The 26,997-nt window shown below is 50.6% G+C and overlaps 3 protein-coding genes across 5 annotated transcripts; 2 read left to right on the forward strand and 1 right to left on the reverse strand.

The window, feature by feature from the left end:
• Positions 1-1,683: 1,683 nt before the first annotated feature.
• Positions 1,684-15,450, forward strand: GALM (galactose mutarotase). Its single transcript, XM_056344264.1, has 8 exons — positions 1,684-2,095; positions 2,570-2,724; positions 5,537-5,743; positions 7,200-7,281; positions 10,547-10,688; positions 10,783-10,957; positions 11,433-11,544; positions 15,263-15,450. The coding sequence occupies exons 1-7, from the start codon at positions 1,900-1,902 to the stop codon at positions 11,508-11,510; spliced, it is 1,035 nt and encodes a 344-aa protein (XP_056200239.1). The 5' UTR covers positions 1,684-1,899; the 3' UTR covers positions 11,511-11,544; positions 15,263-15,450.
• SRSF7 (serine and arginine rich splicing factor 7) lies at positions 13,372-21,772 on the reverse strand. Of its 2 annotated transcripts, none has more exons than XM_056344265.1 (9): positions 21,648-21,772; positions 21,138-21,318; positions 20,817-20,993; positions 19,858-19,932; positions 19,658-19,759; positions 19,250-19,303; positions 17,070-17,114; positions 16,467-16,502; positions 13,372-15,300 (listed from the first exon to the last, which is right to left on the reverse strand). In XM_056344265.1, the coding sequence occupies exons 1-9, from the start codon at positions 21,673-21,675 to the stop codon at positions 15,246-15,248; spliced, it is 753 nt and encodes a 250-aa protein (XP_056200240.1). In that variant the 5' UTR covers positions 21,676-21,772; the 3' UTR covers positions 13,372-15,245. The 2 variants fall into 2 exon arrangements, with proteins under 2 accessions (XP_056200240.1, XP_056200241.1); XM_056344266.1 differs by having other exon boundaries at positions 16,371-16,502.
• On the forward strand, positions 21,674-26,338 carry GEMIN6 (gem nuclear organelle associated protein 6). 2 transcript variants are annotated; one of them, XM_056344268.1, is made up of 4 exons: positions 21,674-21,880; positions 23,450-23,595; positions 25,221-25,456; positions 26,005-26,338. In XM_056344268.1, exons 1-4 carry the CDS (start codon positions 21,674-21,676, stop codon positions 26,016-26,018), a joined length of 603 nt encoding a protein of 200 aa, XP_056200243.1. In that variant the 3' UTR covers positions 26,019-26,338. The 2 variants fall into 2 exon arrangements, with proteins under 2 accessions (XP_056200243.1, XP_056200242.1); XM_056344267.1 differs by having other exon boundaries at positions 25,221-26,338.
• The last annotated feature ends 659 nt before the right edge of the window (positions 26,339-26,997 follow it).

Raw genomic sequence — 26,997 nt, forward strand, 5'->3', positions numbered from 1 at the left:
GCATGTTCAGGCCCCATACTGCGGTTTTCTTCTGGAAAGACAAAAGAGAAAAAGGTAAGCAGCTTGCATTTGAGCCTCGCTGTATGCAAAACTCAGTGCCACAGTGAATAAGGCCTGAAACAATCTCTCTTAAAAATGGGAATGACCAAAAAGAACATCCAGTGTAGTGAGATGCTGAACACAACTGGCTTGTATCCTGCCTCTTCCCCTTTGTCTGCCTTCCCCACTTGCCAGGGGCAGACAGGTAGGATGCACACAAAGGCAAGTGATGAGAAATCCTCTAGGTAACAAAGCAGGACTCCTGAAGTACCTTGCTCAAACCCTGTCGAGCTGACATTGCTCCACTGCCTTTGCTGTTTTGTGCAGGATTCAGTCTTGTGCAAGCTGGTGTCTTTTCCGGTTTACCTGTCAGCTTGAAAATTGTGAGGATGGTTCATGAACAGATTTGTTTGTGGTATTGGTTTTGCACCTGCATGGTCCTAGATGTCACTAGGGCTTGAGTGATCTTGCATCTGTGAAGGAATGTGAGAAAAAGAAAGCCTGTGCATAACTATTACATCGGACAAAGGGCTGGATCTGGATCTTCTATTGCGTGAACCAGAGAAGCAAATCAAAATGGCAGCTGCTGTTGTGTTACAAAAGCACACCTTAACAAAAACCTGCCTTTGCGAAGCAGAAAATGCCTCCCATGTCTGGAGAAGCACGTTAAGAGAGAGGTGGAAGGAGCCAAAGTGCTACGGCACGAGCTTCTGGGAATGCTTTGCACATGAAAACACTTCATGAATCAGTTATGACTGTGACTGTCCTCTCTTGTGCCTACGGAGCCTTCCTTGCTCCACAGCCCGTGCTCCTCCCTGGGCCGTTTCAAACAGGACGTGGTATCGATGAGCAGTGAGAAGTATGTTGGCTTGCGATGTTATTCTCCGACCGAGCACTGGTTGTGAAGGTGCAGAAGAAAACAGAGGAACCGCCATTTGCGTTACACTGCAAACACGAGGCCATCGTTAACGAAGAAGCGCAGGTTTCTAAAGCACCTCTGTTCAGCCCCTGGTGGGAGGTTTTGTTTCTGTGTCAGCTTGGAATCTGTAGTTTGTCTTGTCTAAAGGTGACTGCTATGTTGGAAATGAATATTCAGCAACCACTGGTTGACCGTTTTTGGTGGCAGTTCTTGGAATTACTGGTTCTTTGAACACATTCTGAAAATGGTCCCTCATGAAAATGTAACAGTATCGAGTTGTAGTGGAGTTGTTCTGCCTTGCAAAGGAGCCCTGCTGACAGATGTCAAAAATGTGCACAGGCATTACTTAAATTAAATTAAATGTTGCTAGGGTTTTCCTTCAGATGGGAATTGCCTGTGAAGGCCTGAGACAGACAGGAAAAGTCAGTATTTAAAAATATTTCGGTTTTTAGTGGCGTTGGGGTCAGGGCCTCGAGAACACGGCACTGAGAGTCACGCCGGGCCAGCAAAGTGCCCGGGGCCCGACCTCCAGCTCTGTCAGCGGGGCCGGGGGGGCGCAGGGGGCGAATTGCGTCCTCAGGCGGGCGGGGGGAGCCCCGGCGGCGCCAGCGCCTCAGGCGGGCGAGGGGAGCCCCGGCGGCCGCTCCGCGCGGGCCCCGCCGCCCCGCCCAGGCGGCCCGGCCCGGCCCGGGGCCCTGAGGGAGCCGCGGCGCCTCCCCCGCCCCAGCGCCTGCCTCTGCGGCTGCGCCCAGCGCCGCGGGGCCGGAGCACGGACGGGCCCCCCGCGCCGGCAGGCGGTCGGGGCCGGAGGTGGCTGCGCCCGGGAGCGGCGCTCGTTGCGGGCCGGCCGCCGCTGTCGCCTCCGCCGCGTCCTTCCCGGCAGGGCCGCAGCTCCCGCCGGCGGTGCTGGGCCCGGGCGCTGGGCCCGGCGCGGGGGCGCCATGACGGAAGTCAGGAGAGAAGCGTTCGGGCAGGTTCCCAGGGAGGCGGGAGGAGGAGCGGTGGAAAAGTTCGTCTTAAAGTCGGACAGCATGGAAGTGCAGATCCTGTCCTTGGGGTGCATCATCGCCGCTCTGGAAGTGAAGGGCCGGGATGGGGCGTTTTCAGATGTTGTCCTAGGCTTTGACACTTTGGAAGGTGGGTCTAAATCTGTTCCTTTAAAAAAAAAATATACACCAATCAGGCAATTTAACCAGCATTTTCTGGTTTATTGCCACACTGCACGATCTGGTTCTAAGGGTCCCTTCCAAATCACGGGCTGGATAAATACAACTCCTGCTGCCTGTCCTGGGCGCAGCGGTGGCAGGGAACGGGGACATTGGTGTCTCCAGGTTGTGGTGCACCCCTCTAATGGGGTATCCCGGTGTCACACTTTGACGGGCATCAACAGAGGTCTTTTCTGCAGCTCTGCAAAGAATACAGAACCCATCAGGCTGTTTTAATCGAAGACATGCGTGACTAGTGAGCTGTGTGTCCTGCCAAACACCAGGACCGCAGTCACCTATTCAGCACTGGAGGGAAGCTGAGAGACTTCCCTGCAACCGTAGGCGCACCTAGAGACCACCCTTCCTGTCCCCGTCCTGTTTAACTGCATGCTGCTTTTCTGGCCAGGTTACACGAGGAAGCACCCCTTCTTCGGTGCTGTCGTGGGGCGTGTTGCCAACAGGATTGCCAAGGCGAGGTTCGCTGTGGATGGGAAGGAGTATCACCTGTTCCCCAACGATGGGCCCAACAGCCTGCATGGAGGAGCCAGGGGATTTGACAAGGTGAAAACCAGGCTGGCGGGTCCCCGGTGTCCTCTGGCACACAACCTGTGGGGTTTTGGCAAGGGGATATGTCTTCACTCTGATCCTGTAGGATTTTGTGGTGGTTATTGAGTTGAATCAGCTCCCAGAAAGTGCCGTGGGCGCAGGAACCAGGGGAATTGAGACCCCATGAGCTTGCTGGGTTGGCCTCCATTTGCCTGGGTGGCTTAGCAGGGCTCACTTAACGTCATCCTTGGATACCATGCAGAGCGTTGCTGTGCTTCCCCTGCATTACTGCAGCCCTGAGGCCTTGTGAGCCCAGTTCTTACGAGGTTGTCCTGCGATGAAGTGCTGCCTCTGCAGAGCCTGGGCTGGCACACAGCAGTGAGGACCCAGCCTCACGCATGATGGAGGCTCCCAAGGCACCAGCTGCGCCGCCTTTCAGTGGGTGCCGTGGTTGTGCCAGAGTCCAAGGAAAGTTTCCTGGGGTATAGCGATCCTCACAGACTCATTTGCACCTGCAACAGTTTCAAGGCTGTTACTGCCTGCCCATAGCTCCTCCCAGAGTCAGAAGGTCCTGTGTTTGCAGAAACTCGTGTCATTGCTGTTTGCTTTTGATAGCAGTCACAAGTAAGGGGAGAGCAGGGTAATGCTGACAGTTCAGTGCAGTTATTGCGCTACTCCCTTTGATGCTGCTTTCATCCCAGTGGCAGCACACCCCATGTTCTTGCTCTTGACCCACAGCAGCAGGTGACTAGATCAGGCCTGCAAAAAGCCCCAGCATCACTGTGTCCCCTTCCCACGCCCTCCCTGTGATCACCCTAGATAAAATGAGCTTTCCCTGGACCCAGGGCACTCAACTCTTCCTATCTTCTCTGAAGAACTGCTGCTGAAGTCACTACAAGTAGTAAGAGCAGCAGAACATCTCTCTTGAAAGCCTTCCTGATAACCGTGCTGATTGCATAGCAGGCTCAGTAGTCTCTGCTTTCCTGAAGCCTTGGGCTTTCTTGGATCAAATGCATGTGTAACTAGAAAGCCGCTGGTCCACCGTTTCCCCAGAGGAACGCATGTCAATGCGCGATATAGCTGCTTTCTTGGTTAATGTTTTGTTTCATGAAAGGACATCCAGGCTGACAGGGAAAAAGTCACAGTCTCTGGAGAAAAGCTCACTTCTGGGCAGCGCAGTGTGAACTGGCATCGCATTGGGATCAAGTGCTCCTCAGCCTTAGAAAAAAAGGAGTACTGGGGTGACTTGTCTGTTGAACCCCCAGAGAGGATAATTTAGTTTCAAGTTTCTTTATATGCCCTGACCCGCTATGAGCTGGAGCTGAAAACATGCACTCTTTTGCATCTAGGGCTTCCAGACTGTCTTTTGCACATGGGGGAAATGGCTTCCTCTCCTGCCTCTTCCCCTTGCTTGCTGAAGACACACCAGCTCAGTGGGGATGAGGGAGGGCTTTGTATCCTGTGGCCCAGGAGGCACACTTGGGCACCTGCTCAAGACCCCCTCCAGTCAGGAAACGGTCACTGCACAGAGACATGTGGTCAGCCCTAACAAAAACAAGACATGCTGGCTCTTGGCTGTCACTGTCTTGGCTGTCTTGTTGGTTTTTCCTGAACTTGTAGACCTTGGTGCTGTGGTGAGCATGTGGTCTGATGGCCGGGAAGCTTACAGCTATGCCTACATGGCAGCAATATCAGACCATGCTGCTTGGGGATTGGATGGCTTAAGAAAATAACCCTCTTAGATTAAAAAAAAAAGTGCTGCCTGTATGCTTACTGGCCTTTAATAGCTTTTTCTTTGAATAACTTAAATAGAAACTCATACATAAAACCACCGCATCCCCCAGCAGCAGGAGCTGCAGCTGAGCTGCACTCAGTGCAGGGGGACATGCTCCACAGCCTGGTTATCACGTTTGGCACCCTCGGTCCCTGTGTTTGGTGAAAATGTTGGCTTTTGACAAGTGCCCTGAGTTTGTGATCTCTGCATAGGGCATGAAAGGGGTCATCTCAAAAGTGTTATTTGGCCCCTGCCCCTAGATCTGTCCTCTTTGATTAGTCAGTAACTATTCCTCAGGTAGGCACAATGATGATCTGGAGACGGGGCACCTTGCCTCTTGTCAACATCGGTCCTGCGAGGGGCTGAGACATCTGCTTAGCATCAGGTCCACAGCCAGGCTCAAACAGGCTCTCTGGGCAGCTAAATTTACAGTGTGCTGGCTTGTTTCACTTGCCAGCAGGTTTGGCTCCAACAGGGCCCCGGTTTCTGGTAGGGGCAAGAAACGGAGAGGTCCGAGTTCTCTGAATCAGCATTGATGTGTGGATGTATCTGGAAATACACCTAGTGCTATTAAATTAACCCAAGCCCAGACCCTAACAGGAGCTCCCAGTGTGTATTTACACTGTCCTGGAGGCCAGCCCTCAGTTAGCTGAAGGAAGGGCAGCAGCTTGCTGAGGCGGTGTTTCACACCAAGAGATCCGTGGGAGGGGAATAAATCCAGCTGCAGGGAAGAAATCAAATTTGTGGATCTTCTTAGGCGTGGAGTACACAGGCTGGGACAGACTCCCATCAGAGCAGGCTGGTGCTTGTGTTTTCTCCCACTTCCCCTTTTCAGCAAGAGGATACTGGTTTTTAGTCCTTCATAGGGAGAAAAAGATTGGGCTTTTTTCTTTTCCTTCTAGGAGTAAGAGCTGGGAAGATGGTTGAAAGAACCTTTGTTTCAGTGCATCATTCCTTGAGTACCTTTTGTCCCTGGGTTCAGCCCAGCCTGTGGCAAGACAGAAGGGCACGGTGTTTCCCATGACTGTCCCACCCCTGGCATACTCCTTGCAGGTTCTCTGGAGCCCCCAGGTCCTCCCGAATGGTGTCTGCTTCTTCCGGCTCAGCCCTGATGGTGAGGAAGGCTACCCTGGTGACCTGAAAGTCTGGGTGACGTACACGCTTAGCGGTGGGGAGCTGGCCATCAACTATCGAGCCCAGACCAACAAGACAACACCCATCAACTTGACCAACCATGCGTATTTCAACCTTGCAGGGCAGGTAAATGTGGGGAGATGAACCCCATGGGGAGGCACTGTGCAGGGGAAGGAAGCCTGGGGACTCATGGGATGATCCATGGGCTTCCCATGGGATCACTGGGACAAACGTACTGGTCTGGGGATACAGCATGCTTCTGGGGACACAGCGATGAGGGTTTGTCTCTATGCATCATGGGCTGCATGTACCTACAAGCTGGGACAGGACTGAATCACATAGACCTCAACTGAGGACGTTATGCCAGTGTGTCATGAACCCAGACATCCCATCACGAATATTTACTCTCCTTTTGTGTGTAACTGGGGAGTTTCAGTCTCCTCTCATCCCTTGGGAAGATTACAGAGGAGGTGCAGGACTGGCATGCCCTAGTGATGGAATGGCATTCCTTAACTGTCTTCTGTTGGCACTGCTGAGACAACGTACTGAATCCTTGCGTGGCTGGTGCAGCTGAGAGCAGGGCCTGTGGTGCCAGCCATAGCCTGCCACCGAAATACCCAGGTCAAAATGGGGAGGAGAGGCATCACGGAAAGGGCACATGAGGCAGCCAAGGCTGCAGAGCAGAGCAGTAGCAGGGCGGAGAGGGCTCCCGCACGCCACTCCGGGGCCCTGCCAGCTAGGTGGGCACTGTATTCGGCTGCGCTTTAGTCTCATCCTGTTTATAACTGGGCTTGGAGGAAAAGGATTTGAGAAATAAGATGTTGCTGGGCAGAGCAATAGGATGGGACAGGGCAGTCACACTTGGATGTGAGACAAAGAGTCTTAGAAGTGCTAGTGAGTGACATCCTAGCCCCTCCATGCAGGGGGTCTGCTCAGGCTACTGCCCGAGTAATGTCTGTGCAGTTCTTAGTTTACCCTCCATTTGTCTGCCCAGCAGTACAGTAATATCAACACCTGCAGCATGCAACTCAGGAGTGTTTCCAGAGGAATGGGAGACCTATGGGCATGAAATTGCTGCTCAGATTAGACAGTGCACTATGTCCAGGCTCAGCTTTGATCCAGCTCCCCTTCCAGCCCAGCAGGTTCCCTGCCAGCATCCCGAGGCTGTGGGAGAGGAAGAGGAGCGCAACCCCCCACACTGCAAGAGATGAGCCAGGAGGATGTGTTGAACTTCCCCAAACTTGCCTCCTTCCCTTTTTGCCTGCCGCCGTATGCTCAACAGCTGGCGTGGTTTGGCTAGTTGATCTGCAGGGTGGTAGTGCTTGGTGCAAGGTACGAGTTCAGACTGATAGCCTGAGCCCTGCAGGATTTGCAGCTCCTGGGTCCTAGGCAGGCATTTGTCTGTGCTGGTACCATTGTCCTGTGCCCAGGGTCAAAGTGGGATGATGGCCAGGAGGTCCCCCAGGCACTACCAGACCTGCTGTAGCACTGCTGCAGAGAGACACTTCCCGGGTGTGCTTAGGGCTGCTGGAATGGTGGAAGGGCTGCAGCAGGAATCCCAGTATTTCCCATCTTCCTGCAGGGCTCACGGGATATCTACGACCATGAGATTTCTATTGAAGCAGATTCCTACCTGCCTGTGGACGACACCAGGATCCCTACTGGTGGGTGGTGAGATGCTTGCAGCGTGTGGTGGGGACATTTTACAGATGGGTGGTTGTGGGGATGAGGGTACGGTGCTGCCCGGCAAGGGTGGGCACACCAGGGCCCAGGGGACCCCAGGCACAGCGGGGCCCTCCCCCATGGGCACAGTCCCGAAGCACCTGAGCAGAGCAGGCAGAGCCCGGCACTGGTAACAGGGTCCATCGCCAGCCCCAGACCTGGAGAGGGGGGTGAGACAGGGTCCACCCGGGGGCTGCAGGCAGGGGCAGCAGGAGATGGAGCCAGAGGCAAGTGGGATGCGAGGCTGCAGGGTGTGTTCAAGGGGCCCATCCAGGAGACAAGCTACCTATGACACAGGACCAAAACATTTCCCCCCAGACCCCTTTGGCCAGCATTTCCCTGCAGGCCAGTCCCCAGTGCCAGGGAGGGTCACTCAGCGCTTTGAGAGCTGGGATTAACCCGGGCTTTGCCTCTTTGGCTTCCTCTAGCAGTGCTCAGCTTTATCATACTTCTCTACTGGGATTTTCCACATGATGTCAAAGTCTTACTGCCACAGATCTTATTTCCATGAGATCAGCGTGCGCTTAAAGTCCACAGAAAGCAGGAAAATCAGTTTCTTAAGCCTCAGTAAAATGTGGGAGACACAAGCAGCATGCTCCAGGCAGAGGGCTGCATGCATAAATGCGATGGCCCACCAGCACGTGGTCAGACTGCCTGCTGGGGGGGGTGGGGTGGGGGGGTGGGGTGGGGGCAGCTCCCAGGCCCAAGGCTGAGCTCTAGAGCTGCTGGGATTGTTCGTGCTTGGGAGCCTAGCATCATCCTTCCCTGCAAGAGCACAGCTGAGCCATCGGTCCCCTCATCAGGACGGGAGAGCTGAGCTGGTGCTACTGGCTAGGAGGCTGAAGACACAAACGCAGCACTTCTCTTTCCTGCCTTTAATGTCCTGCGTGGCTAAAACAGGAAAGTCAGTTAAGGGTAACGGCATGTTTTCCATGCTAAGCAGGTTAATTAAACAAAGGTGGTATTGCTTCTGACTCCAGCCTCAGTGCAGAGAAGTGAGCTGGCAGCCTCTTGCACCCAGTCTTGATTCAGAGGTTAAAAAGGAGAAAACGGGGCTTTCTAGTTTTCTTCCCTCCCCGCTGCACCCTCCCTCTGCCCCGCTGCTGTTCCTCCCCATAAATGATTGAGCTGCTCAATTAAATAATCTGAACAAGCTGGGACAGGGAATGCCTTTGCCATACCCGCAGGAGGGCCAGCACTGAACACGTGCACTCGGCCATGATCCCGCCGCTAACAAGGGGCGCCTCGCTGGGGGTGGCTTAACTCAACCCTCCCCCTGCGCTGCTCCAGCACCCACTTTGCATTTAGTGTGACTGTGCTGAGTTGCAGTAAGAGTTGCTCAAATTGCAAAATTAATCTGAGACAAAGTTTTATTGTTTTTAAGAATGAAAAGCATTATTTAAAAAAAAAAAGAAAAAAGCTGGTTTTGGCTTAACTTTTGAAAAATGTAAAATAGATTAAAATAATCAAAAAAAGCAGACTTCCAGATTTGCTCCTAAATGGTGGCTTTTCATCCAGCCCAACTGGCTTAGAGGAATGGGGACCACCAGAGTTCAGATGCTGCACCACGGCAGGCGGTGGGGGGCACGTGTGCAGGAAGGCTGTGCTCCTGAGTGCAGCTAGTCAGCCCAAGGGAACCTGGGTGTGGGGTGGGATGTGTGCCTGAGGGCTGCGGGAGCTTGTGGGGCGGTTTCTGGTAAGCAGAGGCTCTGCTGGAAATGGCAGGGCTTGTTTTCCTGATGCTCTTGCAGCGCTCCTTTGCCGAGTGCACCTTCTGACATCAGGAGGGAGAGGAAGAGAGCCTCTAAAAAGCAAAAAAAGAAAGAAGAAAGAAAGAAAGAAAGCTTTTCAGCTTTGCTGTCTGCTAAAACCAGGGTTACATCTGTGTGCGTAAACCACAACCACTCTGCATGCATGCATCAGCTTGCACCTGGTCCAGGTGGCTTTTGCTCAGCTTGGTGCAACACGCCTGGGCTCAAGCACAGGACGAGCTTATGGTGGTACCAAACCCATGGCCCTGCTTCTTCCCACTGCTTTCACCATGGAGCTGTTTCACATCTTAATTGTGGCCAGCTTGTTGCCCCTGCTTTTTGCAGTTCCCTCTGGAGTTTTGGATAAATGTAGCCTTTGAAGGTGATAAAACTGTGTATATTCTTAGCCCTGGGGTGAAGATGAGATCTGTGCAATTACTAAGGACAAGAGTCCTTGCATGCGAGGTGTTTTTCCGCCCCACAGCTGAATTCAGTAAATGCACTCCTTTCAGATACAATCAGAAGCCACAGAAGTGTGCTGTTCATCAGGTGGAAGCTGATGTTTCTCAAGGTTTACACAGCAGAACTGGTGCAGAGCTGCAGCTGAGCAGAGCACAGCGCATGGGGCCAGCACCGGGGTGCTGGTGTGCCGCCACCCCCAACACTGCCAGCTGCCTGCTGACCCTTGGAAACCTCTTCCTTTAGAGAGGGGTAGAAAAATATGACTTTAGGGAAAATTCCCCTCTCCTGCCCTTCCTCTCTCACCTCCCCCATGCAAACCCCTTGCCTTTTTTGGGATCGCTGTGTTTTGCGCTGTGTTTTGCACTGTGTTTAGTATGCCTTAGGGTTGTTCTTAGGATGCTATGTCCCCATATCAGGCCTTAAAAAAAGACTTGAGAGAAAATGTTGGTTTTATGGTCTTAAACGTTTTATCCCTGAAATAATGCCTTAGGATGGGAGGGGACTGGCCCCAGCATACAGCCCACATTCACCATCCCAGCAGGTGGGCCATCTTTGTGGCCATCTCACGGACGTTTGTTCAGAGATCTGGGAGGATTTGTTTATTTATTTAGAGAGTATATGTGTATAAATCTTAGGCATATATAAATATTAATAGCTAATAAGTTTTGGGTTTACGTTAATCAGCTTGTATAGTTACATATACAAGCCTCACCTCTTGTTTTCTGGCTCCTTGGCTCTGCTTTGTCCCAGCTAAGCACAGTGGTGTCCCCAGGGGCTGCCAGCGCTGCTAGGGGACAGGGTGGTGATGTCCCAGCCCAAGTCACGGTGGCCACAAGGCAAGCTTGCTCAGAGCAGCTTGCTCACAACAAGACAAGGATCACAAACAGCTTAAAACCCTCAGCTCACCGAAGTGAGGGATCTCAGCCCTGCGTGGGGCCAGTGCCATGGGTGTTGGCTGGCATGTGGGTGACACTGCTGTTCTTTCCCTGCCCAGGGGAGGTGGCTGCAGTGCAGGGTACCGGCTTTGATCTCCGGCAACCCGTGGAGCTGGGGAAGCACTTGCAGAAGTTTTGTCTGGACGGCTTCGACCACAACTTCTGCCTGCAGCAGGCGCAGGCTCGACGCCTCGTGGCCAGGTAGGCTGGGACCCCAGCAGGGGTCTCTCACCATGGGAGCCATGGGGTGCCTACTCGGCCAGCCCCTTGGCATCCTCCACCAGCATCTCCCTAGGGCTCGCCACCTGCCCAGTGGCAGGGCCATGGAGGTTCACACCACCCAGCCTGGCATCCAGTTTTACACCGCAAACAACCTGGATGGCTCCCTGAAGGGCAAAGGCGCTGTCACATACCCCAAGCACTCGGCTTTCTGCCTGGAAACCCAGAACTGGCCTGATGCCGTCAACAAGGTGAACCATCCCCCCACCCCTGGGAGCTGCTTGGGTCTGTGGCAGGGACCATTCCACCACCCCTGCCCTGTCTCTGGGGCATCAAATATGTGAACGAGTCGGTTTGGTGAGGGGGACGCTTTGTAGGCAGCGGAACTGAGGCAGGCACAGGTCACGCCATCCCATAGCATTAGGCAGCGGTCGGCCAGCACAGTGGGGACTGGCCCCGCAGAACCCACCTTCCCAAGGGCATGGGGTCTAAAGCAGAAGAACCCTGCTGTCCTCTCCACAGGACCTGAATTTAGCCAGGAGGGAGGACTGGCCCACCCCGCTAGCCAGTAAGCAACGGGTGGTTAAATGCTGCCATGGGAAGTGCTAAGAGGGGAGCCATGGGACCCTGCCCCAGGAGGGCCGAGGGGATGCAGCCATGCCCTCCTGACTCTTTCTCGTCCCACGGTGTCCTCACAATCACTGACGTGCTGTTGCGTCTCTCCAGCCCCACTTCCCCAGTGCCCTACTCCGGCCGGGCGAGGAATACAACCACACCACGTGGCTCATGTTCAGTGCCATGTGAGGAAAGGGGATGCCGACTCCTGCCTTTGAGAGAGGTAAGTGCCTCTAGCAGGTTAGCCAGAAATCCCACCGGGTGCTGAATGGCACTTTCAAACTACCCTGGGCGATGCATCCCATTTCGGAACTTTTTTCCTCCTCTGTGGTTTTCACCGGTGGTTTGTGCTGGCTTTAACTCTTGGTGCCACCTCTGCTGCTCTCTGGTCTGTGCAAAGCTCTCACCCTCTGTCCAGCCTCACCCTGGGCACTGGGTTTTGTTTTGGAGCAAAAATGCACAAGGAAACACCTTGTTTAAGGATATGGCGTGTTGCAGCTCAAACTACAGCAGGGGAATATCTCATAATATTCTTGTGGAGCACGTGGGAAGGATAATAGAGTTGTAGTTTTTCGTTACAACATCAGCTATTCCTGGCAAAAAGCTCTGAGCCATGCGGGCTGCTGCTCTCCCCCTACCACAGCTTGTTGAAGGGCACCCTGCCCTCCCTGTGCTGGGCAACAGCAGCCCCCACAGCCAGAGCTGCCAGCTGCCAGCAGCACTGCGATGGCATAGGTATGCAGCAGCCACATGGAACAGCTCTGTGAGGGACAGGGTGCTGGGATTGCTGGGATTATCCCAACCAGCTGCCCTCGCTCCTCTGGCTTCACACCTATTTTGAAGCCAGCAGCGATAGCTGCACAGGAGCATCTTCCACGCTATGCCTTGGCTGCTGCAGTGGAGTGGGTGCATCCATAGTCCTGACAGTCCTGAACATACAGCTGCAGGAGGAAAATGATCATCTGTAATGTGTTTACATGTGAAATGCGTATCATCCCCAAAACCCTGTGACACGGGCCTGTCTGATGAAAACCTCCATGTTTCTGAGGTTTCACAAAGAATTGGCACAAGCCAGGAGGATGGCGGTACCTCCGTATTGGGGAGCTGGCACTCCTCTCCCCAGCGACACAGGGGTAGCCGGTGCCCTGGGCCAGGCCCCCACGGAGGCACTGCAGCCTGACTCCCACCTTCTCCTGCCATGCTGCTGGAGGGGCTGCACAGGCCCCGGTGGGTCAGCCGGGGCCTGCAGGGCTCCGAGCACCCTCCCCTGGCTCAGGGCTGCGGGAACAGTCTTGCCCGCAGTGGTTGTGCCTGGCCATTGGGTTTGCAAACGTGGCAGACCCATCACAGTCAGCTCTGCCACCCTGACCCCCGAAAGGAGCGTCCCTGCGATGCCCCGAGCACACGGATGCACACAGCCGTCACACATCAGGTGCTGCAGCCCGTACCAAGGGATGGCATCATTCGCAGAATAGCGCCCGGTGGGTCTGGGCCCGGGAGATGCTGGGCTGCAAACCAGGGGCAGAAGCAGCATCGTCCCTGCGGGCATTGCCCCCCGCACTAGGGACTGCAGGTACGTACCCCCTTGCCCACGGCAGCCCGGCTTGCGCAGGGGGCGCGCACCCACCCCAGAGGGCAGCAGCAGCCCTGCACACACCGCCGTGGCTGGGCAGCTTGCCTAAGAGCTCACCAATAGCACATAGCCCTCGGTGAAATCCTGCCAAACCGGGGCAAGAGCTGGAGCTGCCAGGCTGCTCCAAGGGTAGTGACAGGGGCTGAGGCAGCACAGCCACCCTCGGTTTTGGTCGCCAGAGGACAGTGGGCTTGGCACTGCTCCCTCTGCGCCTGGAAGCACTGGCTGACCCTTGTAACGGCCACAGCCGCAGGCAGGGCCAGCCCTGCTGGTGCAGCCCTGCCTCCTCGCTCAGGTCCTCGCTGCTGAGCCTGGGCTTAGAGGAGCCCCGGTCCCCTTACAGGAACCCCAGGCTCCTCTGCTCCATCTTCCAGTGTCTCTGGGTACTGAAAAACAGGTACCAGTACAGCTGTCATTGTCTGCAGGTTTATTGTGGAGTAGGTTTGCCCTAAGAGTACAGAAGAGAAAAAAAGCTGATCAAATTCCAGAGCAGTGGCGTACACGTGCCTCTCACCAGGTACTATAGACCAGGCAGGGAACACACAACCCACAAATATTCCAAACGCAAGTCACAGGCTTTGGGCACGTCTGCTGCATCATGCAGGGCAACGTCTGCGTCACTGCCCTACTCTCCCATTGTGGCGGCGATGGAGTTTAATGGGTATTGCCAGAACACGGGTCATTGCAGCCGGCAGATGAAACACTAGCCCCCAGCGCTGAGCGCGGCGGGAGCAGCCGGGCACACACCAAGCACCACAACAGTTACGACCAGGCATGAAGGCCAGACAGTGCTGCAGCATGACAGCGTGCTCGGAACCTGGGCAATTTACTCATACACTGAAAAAGCTCCATAAAGTCATTGTTAACAGGAAACCCGTTTTTGGAAAATCATGGCTAACCCAAGGTGTGACCAGTTAACCTTGTAAATTTATTTTTTTTTTCATTTAAGACGCTCTGCTGTGGTTTACACACGGGAAGCAAACTGCCACAATAGATTGCGTAAGCCCAAACAGGGTCGACTTTCCATTTCAGTGCGTGTTTCCTGCTGGCCGAATCTGGCCTTTATTTCTACTAGATAACCACTTGCAGTCAAAAAATGTTTGCTTTTTTTTCCCCCTACACCTACCCATTAGTTTGTTCACAGTCTAACATTATTTCCAGTCTTTTGCTGTGATCTGTTGTCAACAAAGTGCCTTTATCATGCAATTCTTGACTACAGAACGAGGACAAACACAGAGTTTGACATACCTATACACAAATAATTAATCCTGCAATTGCGTGTGTATTTGCAGTAGAAAATTAGGTTAATTCAACAAAATCATCTCCAGGATCTGGGCTACTTTAAAACCGTACCAGTTTCTGGAAAGCAGGTTAGAATTCCTGAGGTCAGCTGTGAGTCTTTCACTTTAAGGAGGAAAGTTTGAGTGAGCTGCAGAAAGACTAATAACCGCTTATGTTTGCCTCTCAAACACATTTTCTTAAGGTCCTTCAGAAAGTAGGTCAGAAGACCTTAACGTCTTCCTTCAAAAAGGAAAACGTCTTGAGACATTTTAAGGAATTTTCTTTATATTAATAGCCTAAAGGACTGAAAAATGCAACAAGCAAAGGTAGCAAACATCAAGCTATTATTAATTCCTATTACATTTAGAGGTTTCTGCAGATGTTACTAATTTAAAAAGATGTCAGTGTTTTGAATAAAAGCCCATCCTTAAATTTCTGGGCATCTGATATTGCAACTAGTCAAGTGCCAGACAGTAAGCTTTGCAGAATAATCAGATCACGGAGAAAAAAATCAATGGCATATGCAAGTTTTTAGCCACCTGCAGACAGAGATGGATTTTAAACTCCATTTCAAAGAAAGCAGAAACTGATCCTTTCACCAAAGACCATTCAACAATAAACGTGGAAAGTGACTAGTTTGAGAAGACACCGATATTAGTCATTCCCATTTTAGACATTTTTCATCCACGTTACATGGCACACAGCTAAAATTACCCAAATGTTAACAGAAGCAGCAGGGTTACTAGAGAAGTTTTAGTTAAAAATACACATTTTATTTCAATGTGCCAATAAAAAAGTCCCACATTTTCATATCACAGGAAGTTAATTCATACAATAAAAAGAGACCTGCGCTAGTCTATTGGTGTGACTAACTCAGAAGACCCAGATCATGCCAAATTTTAGTTGATATACTCTTCTATCTACATTCTTACATTTACAAAGACACCACAAAATCCCTTATAATAATGTAAGCAAAATAACTTTCTTCCTAAAAGATTAACTTCATAACTTTAATCCATTCTTTCAGGACTTGCACTTCTTTGAGGGCTTCCTGATGGTGAACGACTGAAAGGAAAAGAATTCACAGTTAACATTGCAGTAATCATTTGGGATTCAGAAATACAGGAAAAATCAACAGGAGCATACCTAGAGTACTCCGGTACACTTTAAGCACTACTTTTTAATAAAATAACGAACCACTATTGACAAAGTTAATGGGTTGATGATTTTATGTTAGAGATAATACTTTTTTTTTTTTACTTTCACATTTTTGCATTTCTCTACTGTTATTTTTATAATACAATTTAAATGTGATCACTGTAAAGTCACCTAAAGAGTACTACTAATAGTGCCCTTCATGGAGGCAGGATAATTCCTTCGCTGTTCTGATACAGCAGCTTCTCAAAACCTATTATGGTGCTCACTCAGCATTTATGAGCCTTTATTATAAGGTCCCTTGTGATTGTGAGGTTAGGCTGCATACAGCCACGTTTTTAAATGAAGAAAACCTAAGTATAGAAATTTGTGGGGGGGGAGGCGCGGAATAAAAGAAGCAACTTGCAGGACAGAAAGATCTCCAAGGCAAGGGACACATCATGGCAGGTCTACTGCTATTCTTACTAGGATATATCCCCTCCCACAGATCCTGAGCGCTGGAGTTTTAGAAATGAATTATGGGAAATCAAACTAGGGGAAAAAAAATGCTGCCGATTCTGTCCCTACACATATATGCATACACACATACAGAGATAATTATTCACCAACTTATTGCGGGGGAAAAAAATAATCTGAGTAACAGCAGTCAAAATAACACTTCTTCCATTTCTGACTGCTATGCCAGTTTACTCCACTCTAAAACCCGCAGTGAGACTGGGGAAGATAATGAGACTCAGAGCTGATTCCCACATTTATTCTGTGCTTTAAGCTCTTTGAGCTCACCAGTAGGAAGTCTCTGTGCAATAAAACTGTTAGTGAACTGAAATGAACACAGGAGCAGACAAAGACAAGACGTAACGCTGCTACGTAACCAGTATCCCAAGGAATTATTACTACATATCTATTACCATACATAAAACCACAATCACAACATTATTTCTGTTGAAGAGATCTCAGCAAAATACCTTTCCAGTATTTACCTACAAGCAGCAGTCAAACTCCTCAGCAGAGATCACTGCAGATACTAAAATGCCAGCTCTACGAAGTCTATGTTACTATTAGGGAGATCAACATACCTTCTCTTTGGAGATGGTGATCGGGACTTTGACCGACTGTCAAAACAGAATATCATCAATGCGGCTTAAAGATCAAACGGAACTTTTATATTCAAAAAAATAAGCATCCTAGACAGCAATGGAATTGTTATGGGAATCTAGCCAGAAGCTCTTTGAAACAAAAAAGTTTTCAAATCAACTTTTACTCTGACAGGGATTATCAATTCATGTAACATGGAGATTAATTTTAAGCAACTGTCTTCCATAGAAAAACAGGAAAACAAGGGGTAGTACTGAGGTGAGGCTTTGAGAAAAGAAACATTATCACAGATTCCTCCTGTTTTATCAATAGCATTAATAAAACTGAAGCCCTTTATCTGAAGAAAAATGTAACAGAACCGACCATAAAGACACAAAAAAATCAGTACGATGTTGGAAACTACAAAGAGTTAATGAACACATTCCAAATAGTTGCAGAGGAAATTGAGTCATCTCTGTCACACCACAGATTAGCTGGGCACCATGTTTGGGGCATTTTTTTCTAAAGGACCAGGCCCCATTAATCATGCAAACCTGATACTGAATTCTAGATGCTACTGCAGGCTTTATCTGTGTTATGCTTACCTCTTAGCCGGTGAACCAGATTTTGATCTGCCATGAGACCTAGACCTACAACAAGAAAAATCACAGCTCAGCAGGGAGGGTGGTAGCATGCCTGTTCCCACATTTGAGACAGCAAGATTCACACTAAATGTGTAAGAACCGTCATAATTGAACAGGCAGAATCTTGCAAGTGTCCAGGGCTTTTCCCACTAAGTTTCAGAAGAAAGCTTTTTAAATGGATGCTGCACATGTTGCTCTGTACTTTGGTCCCTGGCGGATGACTGCTGTTTGCTGACGCAGGTGGAAGGAATACATGAACAACCCCAATCCTGACCAGTACTTTCACAAAGCTAATAAAAAGCCATGCTCTGAAGTTGCAAGTTTTATTAGGCCTGAGTGACATCTACCACTGTGGTTGGAACTGGCTGCAGGTGGCATGCTTCTGCAAGTATCTCCTCAGTGCATTCCTCTTATGTATGTGCTTGCTCAAAATACTCTTTTAAAAAAACTGTCTGAAATTAACCCTTGTGAAAACTCTCAAAAATGTCAAGTCTTTGAGGTAAGACTGCTGCACCATAATAACACTAATACTACCTAAAAGAATAACTGACATTTTTACATTCCCAAAGGAAGTGTTCAACTTCCCACATCCAAGACTTTCCAGAACAACTTCCAGATGTACACTGTGATGCTGTCAAAGCAGCGAACATCATGTAACAAGTCAGCCTGTCTTCCTCATGAACCAAGAGCCTGTCTCTGGGCACTATGCATTCCTTTGATTCTTCTGTGAAGAAACCATCTTTCAATTGCCTTGTGGAGTTGAACAGTGACTTCTTGGAGTTAAGCACTGCTACTTTGCCACTTCTCTGTTCTGGTACATCTGTAATTTCCTCTGCCGTGGTTACTTAATCTCTACTTACAATGAAAGCTGTCACACAACAGAGATTAGAAATTTCACTAAAAGCATCCGTTACACTGCAGAAAACCATCCTGGTACTAAAAAAAAGAAAACAACGGTAGTAAAATCAAGATGTTTTTCTCTTTGAGAGCCTGTTGACTGGGGCTGTTTGCTGTTCATCACTGACAGTGTGAACAGTGATGAGCCATGATTAAGTCATGTTGGAACAACTGGTATTAAAATTCAAGATATTTCAGCAACAGTTAAGAGAAAGCGTACCTGATCAGTGAAAGGCACTGCTCTACCGCCTCAGGGAATTTCCCTGCTCTTTTTACAAGCTTTGGGACAGTTTGTGTGAATTTCTGCTCTTAACTAAGCCACACCTGGTCTTCATCTCTCTGTTCCCTAAAAACTCCCATCATTACTTGCTGTTCCACCCTCAGAAAAGGCCACCACCACCTTTCGGCACCAAACCTTTCCGTGTTTCTTCACAGTTTACTACTACGTTACTTATTTCAAAGAGCAGCCATCAAACCAGAACAGTAAGCCCAGGAACAGGCGGCAGCAAGAGCGGTACCATCTCCTTCAGGACAGAACTTCAATTTGATCTTGTTCTCCTACAACAGCTTGTTGGGGACATCCAATCAACCTGTATCAGCCAGGCTGCCTGGACAAGGTTGCACAAAGCACAAGCTGCATTCACTTACTATGGAAGGTTTAAGCCTCAACTTAAGAGAACAAATGACATCCTGTGTTCCTTTAAAACTTGGTCGTCACCCGTGCAGCATTTTTTGTTGGTACAAAATAATTCCGACAGATGTTTATCTCAAATTTAATTCAGCTCCTGCAGGCTGACACTTTGTTATTTGACAGAGCTGGAAACAGTTGTAACACTCACAGTACCAGCACATGCATGAATGCTTTAACATGCTACCGGAAGGGCATCCTGATTTCTGGCAAATACTGGGAAGAATCCACAATCTCATGTGTGCTAAACACAGAAGAAGAAAAACCCCAATTTTTCATATTAATTCTAAATGTTTGCAACATTAGCTGGTAACGCAACCTGATTAAGTACTTAAAACAGTACTTGTGATGACTATCGAGACCTGGGTATTAGTTATACGTAAAACAATAAAAGGAGAAAAAGCAATCTGCTGCACTGCTTTTTAAAATTACGGACCCCTAAGTTGGTGGAGAGAAAGCAACAGCCTTTTCTGAAAATCTTAACAGTTGTTAGAAAGTCTAAACAGACTTTTAAGCAGCTTTTACTAAGTGTCCGCAGTTACGGAGCAGATCTTACCTGCTTCGAGGCCATGTAACAGATCTGGATCTAGATCGGGATCTTGATCTAGACCTGAAATAAAAAATTAATTAAAAAAAAATAAAAATTGAAGAAGTCAGCTCAACCAGAAGTGACAACAATTACAGTGCTATGTTAAATTTAAAACCTACACTTATATCACTAGATATTTCGGACATCAAAAATCATCATGCGACACACAGCTATGCAAGCTCTCAAAACTAAATATATTACCATGCCTGTAAATTAAACAAGGATTATCAGAAACCTTTTAAAGCATGATGAAGTCTGATTTATAGAGGTCAACACCTTTCAAAGTCTACTATCAAATACCTTTTTGAATCTGTTAACTAAACGAAAAACAACAAAACCAAAGCACACAGACTATTAAAAGTTACCACTAATTACCTTGATCTCTTCAAGGAACCTGATCGGGACCGGCGGGGAGACACAGACCTAGACCTACGAGGAGAAATGGACCGAGATCTACGATAGGAAGCTGACCTGGACCTGCAAAGAAGCCAATGAAAAGAGTTGTAGCTTTTAAAAAGCACAGCTTTTCTGAAGCAGGAGCTGCAAAGAGGAATGAAAGACAAACTTAAGCCCACCTCCTTCCACGACTCCGACTACGCGACCGAGAATATCTTCTTCCTCGGGACCTTGAACGAGATCTAGACCTGGACCTGGTTTTAGGTTAGAGAAAAAAGGTATCAGCAAACAGCTGCAGCAACCGGTGCACGTGAGGCCCTGCTGAAGTCAAAACTTATTTCAGACAACTAAAGAACTAGCATCTGTCAGTTGGAAAAATCTCTGGGCCTATTTTTCTCGAGCATTTTACTACCTAGAAAAATGTTAAAAGCTGAATTACATTGCAGAATTACATTAGAATAGAAAACACTGTAATGCGTATTTAAAATAAACCTTGCAAGTTTGCAGGTCGACCCTCTTTGGCCCAAGGTCTAGCAGATCTAGACGATCTAGAAGTATCTATAGCCGATCGCTGCATCTAGGTGTTCTCTTCAATCTAACGACGATCAAACTGACAGCCCAATGAGCCAGGGTGAGGCTTGATTGACGCAAGAAGATTTTTCTAGGTGGGAATGTGGTCAATCTGGTGTTCCTCTTTCTAAACCGGAGGGGGGCCCCAATTGAAAGCCAAATTTACTGTTACGGCGATCACCGTCTCAAATTTTCTGCCCTTAAAGAATAAGGTGAAGCTACGTGTAGATGGCTCGAGGGGATCTGGCCTCTTATGCTGATCACCTCAAGGTCTAGGAGGATCTTAAGTGTCGGATTTGCAAGGCGCCTCAGCATGAAATCTTAAGGCTCGTGACATTCTGAATCAAGGCGACTGACTCAAACGAAGAAACCTGAAAGGTTTTGACCAGGTTGATTATTAAAATATTAACATTTGATAGAAATAGCAACAAATTGTAATATACACCTATACATTTATTCTAGCGTTAAAACTTTAAAGAAAACTGGCGTAACATTCTGTTCTTTGCTAACAAGAGCTACGCAAAAGTGAACTGGCGAGGCAACCCAGCCGCTCCGGCCCCACACGTACCTGCTCCTCCTTCGGCGACTATAGCGGTGACAATCATAGGCATAGTGGCCTTTCTCACCACACTCGTAGCACCTGTCGTTGGGGTCAAAGGGGCGCCGCGCAGGAGGCCTGTCGTAGCGGGAGCGACGCGGCATCCCCGTCGACACTTCCACCCTCACCCTCGAGCCGCATATCACCCTGCAACAAGTCCGCGACGGCTCTGAGTTAGCTGCTACTGCTTATGCCAGAGCTACAACGAGAAGGACCAGAGGGAAAGCCCCAGTCTCTCTCTGGTTTTAAAATGGGCTGCAGCTGCTGCGAACACCTGAAATGCACACGTACTTCCCGTCAAGTCCACGGACGGCATCTTCAGCGTCCCTCGGGTCTTCGAACTCCACGAAGGCGAAGCCCGGCGGGTTCCTCGCGATCCACACGGTTCTCAGGGGCCCGTAGTAGCTGAAGGCTCTCTCCAGCTCGCCCTTGCCCGCCCCCGTGCCCAGGTTGCCCACGTACACCTTGGTCTCTGCCGGGAGGGAAGCGCGGTCAGCGCCGGAGCTGGACGAGGCGACGCAGGCAGCGGCGCCCCCCCCCGCGCCGCCATCTTGTCGCCGGGCCCGCTCCCGCCTTCCCCACCGCGAGCGGCGGCACGCGCGGCCGCGCCCCCTCCCCCACGGCCGCCGACGCAAGATGGCGGCGGCGGCTACAACGGCGGTGGCAGCCGCCCGGCCTGGCCTCCCACCCCGCGCCGCCTCGACCGCCGCGCCGGCCGCCCCCGCCGCAGCCTCCCCGGCCGCGGCTCCCCCTCCGGCCCTCCGCTCCCCCCCGCCGCCACCGCCCGCCGCGAGCACCCACCGCCTCCGTATCGCCCGTAGCGCGACATGCTGACGGCTCCGCCGGCCGCCCCTCCGCGCACGCGCCGCCGCCGCGCGCCGCCCGCCTCCCCCGCGCGCCTCGCGCATGCGCCCGGCAACGGCGGGCTGCGGCCGGGGGCGCCTGAGGGGGCCGGCGCGGGGCGGCGCTGCGTCCTGCCCGGGAGCGGCCGTGCTGCTGGGCGGGCCCCGCGGCGGCGGCGGCGGGGCCGCGAGGTGGGTGAGCGGGCGGGCGGGAGAGACAGTGGCCGGCGGCGCCTGCGAAGGGCCGGTTCCCCGCTCCCGCCGGCCGGCGGCGGGAAGGCCCCCAGGCGAGCGGTAGCGCTCCTCGGGCCGGCGGAGCGGCCGCGCCTCGTGCGCTGCGCCCTCACGGCTTGCTCCGCGCCGGGGCCGCGGGCAGCGCTGCTGCGGGAGCAGCCGCACCGCTTCGTGACCCTGACTGCGGGTGTGCTTGCGGTGGGAGAGCAGTAGTAGCTGCCCGCGGTAGTGGCCGGGATCCCTAAGGTACGGCTTAGATAACAGGATAAGAAAATTATTCAGGTCTTCCTGGTTCAGAACAACTTGGTAACTGCGCTGGCAACAATGGAGAAGATAAAATGCAGTAGGGACGGAGGCTTGCCAGGAACTGAAACCGAAGACGTTTGGAGTATTTTGCTCAGAAAGACACTTTGAACAAACCGCCCTCCAGGCTGCGGCCCAGAAGGGGACCAGTTTAGGAAGCCCTTGAGGCAGTAAAACTGTAACTGCGTTCCACATGTAAATACAGGAAGACAAACCACCGTCTTTCCACTGTTCCTTCAAACGGAAGCTAAGATTTCCCATTGTGTTGCTTGCTCTCATAGTGAAGATAATTAGATTTGCTAATCCCTGCTTTCTAATAAACTATTAACTCCGAAGGAAAACAGTACAGCACAAGCCGTTTATAAATCATTTTCCATAGGACTGTAAAGTTGAAGTTCACAAAAAAAATAATAGAAATTACCTCCTTAAGCTTGGGAAATAAGACTAGCTCATTTGAGAGTCTCGGTATTTTTTCTGTTAACGCTCGCAGGACCGCCGCGTGCTTGCCCCCGCCGAACCGGGTGCAGAGTTACAAGAGCGGGTTTCGCGGGGGTGACACCGAGCTGCTCAGGGCAGAACCCGGGCGCAAACACCTGTGTTTTCCGCAGCAGGGCGCGGCGCGGCCGGGAGCCAGGCTCGGCGGTCTGGGCTCGCCTGCGGGGCCGTCCCCGTGGCCGCGGCAGGGCGGGCGGGCCCGCCCCGGTGCCGCGCGGGTGAGCGGGGGCTGCTCCCGGCGGGGGGAGCGGGGCAGCGGGCCGCCTCCAGCGCCTGTGCCGGGGGGGTGCGGGATGGCGGCAACTGTTGCGCGGCCCCGGCCGGAGCCGGCCTGCCCGCCGCCCGCAGAGCGGAGACGGGGCCGGGGCGTGTAGCGCCCGGGCCTGGGTGCGAGGGACGTGCCGGTACGTGGAACAAAACTGCCGAGGGGCGGGGATCCCGAAGGTTTTGTGCGAGGGCAGAGCGATAAATGGGGTGTTTGGAGCAACGGGAAGGGGGACAGTCATTTCTGAGGCTTCGCCATGTGCCTTTAAAAGCAGGCAAACTGGGTGGGAAATTGCAGAGCTGCAGCAAATGCAAACCGCCTCTGTGAGCGTTTGCTTTTAAAAAATGCCATTGGTGCTTAGGACGAGTGGAAGATCTTCACCTGGAGGCAAACTCGGTTCTGAAGCAAAGGGCAAAGCAAAAGGATTCGTTGCTTCTCCAAATTGATCTCTGGGTATTTTCTAGGTTCTGGACATAGGAAATATGAATGACTGGCAGAAGAAAACCCCTCTAGACTGGGAAACGTATCTGAACAAAATGGTGAAAGTTGCTGCAATTGAGAAACATGAATATGAAGGATGGGTCTTAACAGTTGATCCCATTTCTGCCAGGTAAGTACCAAAGCTTTTTTTTTTTTTTCTGTGAAGCTAAGAGAAAACAAGTTTTTCAGGAACACAGAAGATCTCAAGACTGAAGTAAACTTTTTTGGAGCAAAAACCACGTTGAGGCTGCATGCCTCGCTTTTTTAGTTGGCAGGGCCTAAGAGAAAGCAATGTTGCAGTTGATGAGGCCAGTTCACCCAAGTCCACTTTGATCTCACTCAAATGACTGGTAAGTTTGGGGAATGGAAAATACCAGAATTCGTGCTGACATTATTGTGGACCTGAGGTTAGTACTTTAGTCCTAATAGGTGGATACCTTTTAATAATATACAAAGCCCTGCTTCACAAAGACAGCAGGAATGTTCTTAATGCTTTAGGTGTTGAAATCCTTATCCTCTGTCCAAAGTTCTCACTTGCCCTGCTTTCCCCTACAGCCTGGCACCCATGAGGGTGTCCTGGCTGCTTTGGAGAGGAAGCAGAGAAATTGGCAAGGGTATTGGACAGAAAGTGGCACCGCAGTTCTCAAGTGAGTAGCTTCAAAGCAGAGTTTGAAAGGCAGAACATACCAGGGAATTGGCAGAAATGTGGCTCCTTGCTGCCAGAGCCTTTTCATACCTTTTTGGTTGTGAGCTTGTACATGAGCACAAGGAGGCTAGAAACTAAAACATCCGGTTTCTGATGTGTTTCAGAAGAATTGGATGTTGCTTCAACCCTGAAGTAGCTTCGATACTTAGGTTTTCTCTTGGAGTCGGTTATCATTTTGGTAAGAAAGGTACATGCAGCTGCGAGTGATTCTGGGGATGGCCAAGACTAAACCCAAGGCTTATTTCACTGTGCATTTCCCAGAAAGTCCTTACATCCACTAATGGTGGCAACAAGCGGATTAGAAAAATGCTGGCATCAAATTCTGGAATTTTTCTTCCCACAAGAGGAAGAAAGTGGTTCCTAATCCTCTTCATTGATACATGGGGAAAAAATCCTAGAAATATAACAAGCTGCCTTCCTACCTGTATTTTAGGACTTCTGGGATGTAAATGCCCTTGGTAAAAGACCAGACTGCTACATGAGTCTCAACGTGCTGTGGTGTGTTCCCATTGTAATACTCAAGCTAGAGTTTTCGATTAAGAAACTAGTAATGCTAACTTAAAAATACATAAAATATTTTAGTAATCATCAATAATTAAATATTAGTAATTTGTCATTAAAAGGTTCTGATGTTGTTAGCTGCCACCATTGCCTTTGGCATTCAAAGTGCTGAATGTATGAAGGTATCATTGGTTTTGAATGTTGGAAGACTTAATGTTCTTCAGCAAGGTTGGGAATACTGCGCAGAAATACTTAGATTCCTAACACTGATTTTAATGTACCCTTTGCATTTTTAAAGTCACGTTCTGCTTGAAAGTATCTAGCGTGGTTTCAAGTTCAAGGCCAGAAGTTACCTGCAAAGCCTCACATTTTCAGTATTTTAAGGGTATGGCAGCATGCTTTTCGGGAAAAGAGGTGGATATGCAACATTGTCTAAATGTCTGGGTTGTGCTGATGGTAATGAGCACTCATCTCGAAGAATCTTGGCCTGTTTCCTCAGTCTTCACTTAAGTACAGTGACTCACACATTATCCTTCTTTCCTTGCCAGTATTGTCCTTGCAACATTCCTGGAGAATGAGAAGGTGTCCATATCTGTTGTCTTGGGCCATGCTGTCCAGGAGGTCAAGATACTGAAAGAAGGGGACGATGAAATGAAGCAACGGCTTGCTGGCATATTTGCACCTGAAGAAAGCAAAGCCTACAGCCCAGCGGAACTTGAAAAGAGGAAGAATGACTTGAAGACTTGGCTGGAAGCAAACCACATCCCTGTAACAGAGCAACAAGGTGAATCGGGAAGAATGCTGTGTGTGGCGGGGGTATTAACTATTGACCCACCATATGGCCCAGAAGAGTGCAGCAGCTCCAATGAGATTATTCTGTCTCGGGTTCAAGGCTTGATACAGGGCTACCTTGAAAAACAGCAGTGATGTGTAATGTTTAAAGCAGTTGTCTTTGGGACTATGTCTACCTGCCCTATTATAGGAACTGTTCTGGGTATCAATATACCACTGTTTGCAAAAATGCTGAGTTTAGGTACTTCTGTCTGATTTTTGTATGTTGAGAACAGGATAAAAAAAGCAGTATTAACTAAAAGCATGAAGCATTTTCTATGCACTATTTTTTATTAAAAGCAAGCCACTGGATAATGATGATGTATTGAACTGATATATTAGTTTTATAAATATTTTTTATAACAGTATTGTGAAAGATGATACATGATAAATGTCAAACTGTTTTCCTCTGCCTTTAATTAATTATCTAGTGGTGCAGGCATGTTTGTTCAAACTGCTTTTGAACCAGAATTTGAACCAGAATTTTATTTCTTTTTCCAGAAGGAGAATTGTGACACTTGGACTTACTAAACCAGATGAAAGATGTTCAGAAAGCTCCCCCCCCGGTTCAACTGTTCTCCTGTTTTAGAATGTAAATTATAATGTAGGTCCATATTTGTAAAATGATTAGGGAAAGTTAGCAGGCAAATAGGGAATGTTTTTAAAACCTGCTATCTGTATTTGTTATTTTAGAGCAGCAGTGTATTGATTTTTCTATCCTCTTATGAAATAGCACCAAAACACCTTCAGCGTGCTCAAATGCATTTGAAAGCTGTGCCTAACCTGCCCTCCTCATTCCTGCTGTGGTTTATTTAAAAATACTTGGGATTAGTCATATTCATGCTGATTTTTCTTAACAGCCCTCTGCCACTCACCCGGTTGCATCTCCCGGCGGCGGGTGGGTGCCGGCGGGCCGGTGCTCACGGCCTGCCCGGAGCCGGGGCGGGCTGTGCTGGGCCGGGGGCAGGCAGCAGGGCGACCCCCGCCGGCAGGGCGCCTCCTTGCGAGGGGTGTCGCGGCTGCCCGCTCGTCCGGGGCGAGGAGCCCGCAGGCCCCTTCGCCGCCCGTCCGCGGGGCCGGGGCAGGGCTGCCGTGGCGGCGGGGGTTGGGCTGGCCGCCCCCCGCGCTGCTCCTTCTGCGCCAGCCGGCCTGCCTCGCCGCAGCCTGCTGTGGGCACCGCCGTTACCCACTCTAGGAAACAAAGGGACGTGCGAACATCTACAGTGAAAAACATGAAGGAATTTGAGAAACGGAGGATGTTGGTCCGTGCAAGCAGTTAAGAGAACGCGGCCCTGGGAGAAGGAGCGGACGGCCGAAGTACGTCGGGCTGGAACGTGAGATCGGCCGAAGGGGAACCGAACGGTTCATGAGGCGGAACGGCAAAAACGCGAGCGGCGCCTGGGGCGGCGGCGCTCAGCACCCGGAGGGGCGCGGCCTGGAGCGGAGCCGGGGCGGTGAGGCAGGGCGGGCGGCCAGCGCGGCGGCGGCCCGGGT

This window comes from Falco biarmicus, chromosome 6 (genome assembly GCF_023638135.1).
Source record: "Falco biarmicus isolate bFalBia1 chromosome 6, bFalBia1.pri, whole genome shotgun sequence".
Taxonomy (NCBI): Eukaryota; Metazoa; Chordata; class Aves; order Falconiformes; family Falconidae; genus Falco; species Falco biarmicus.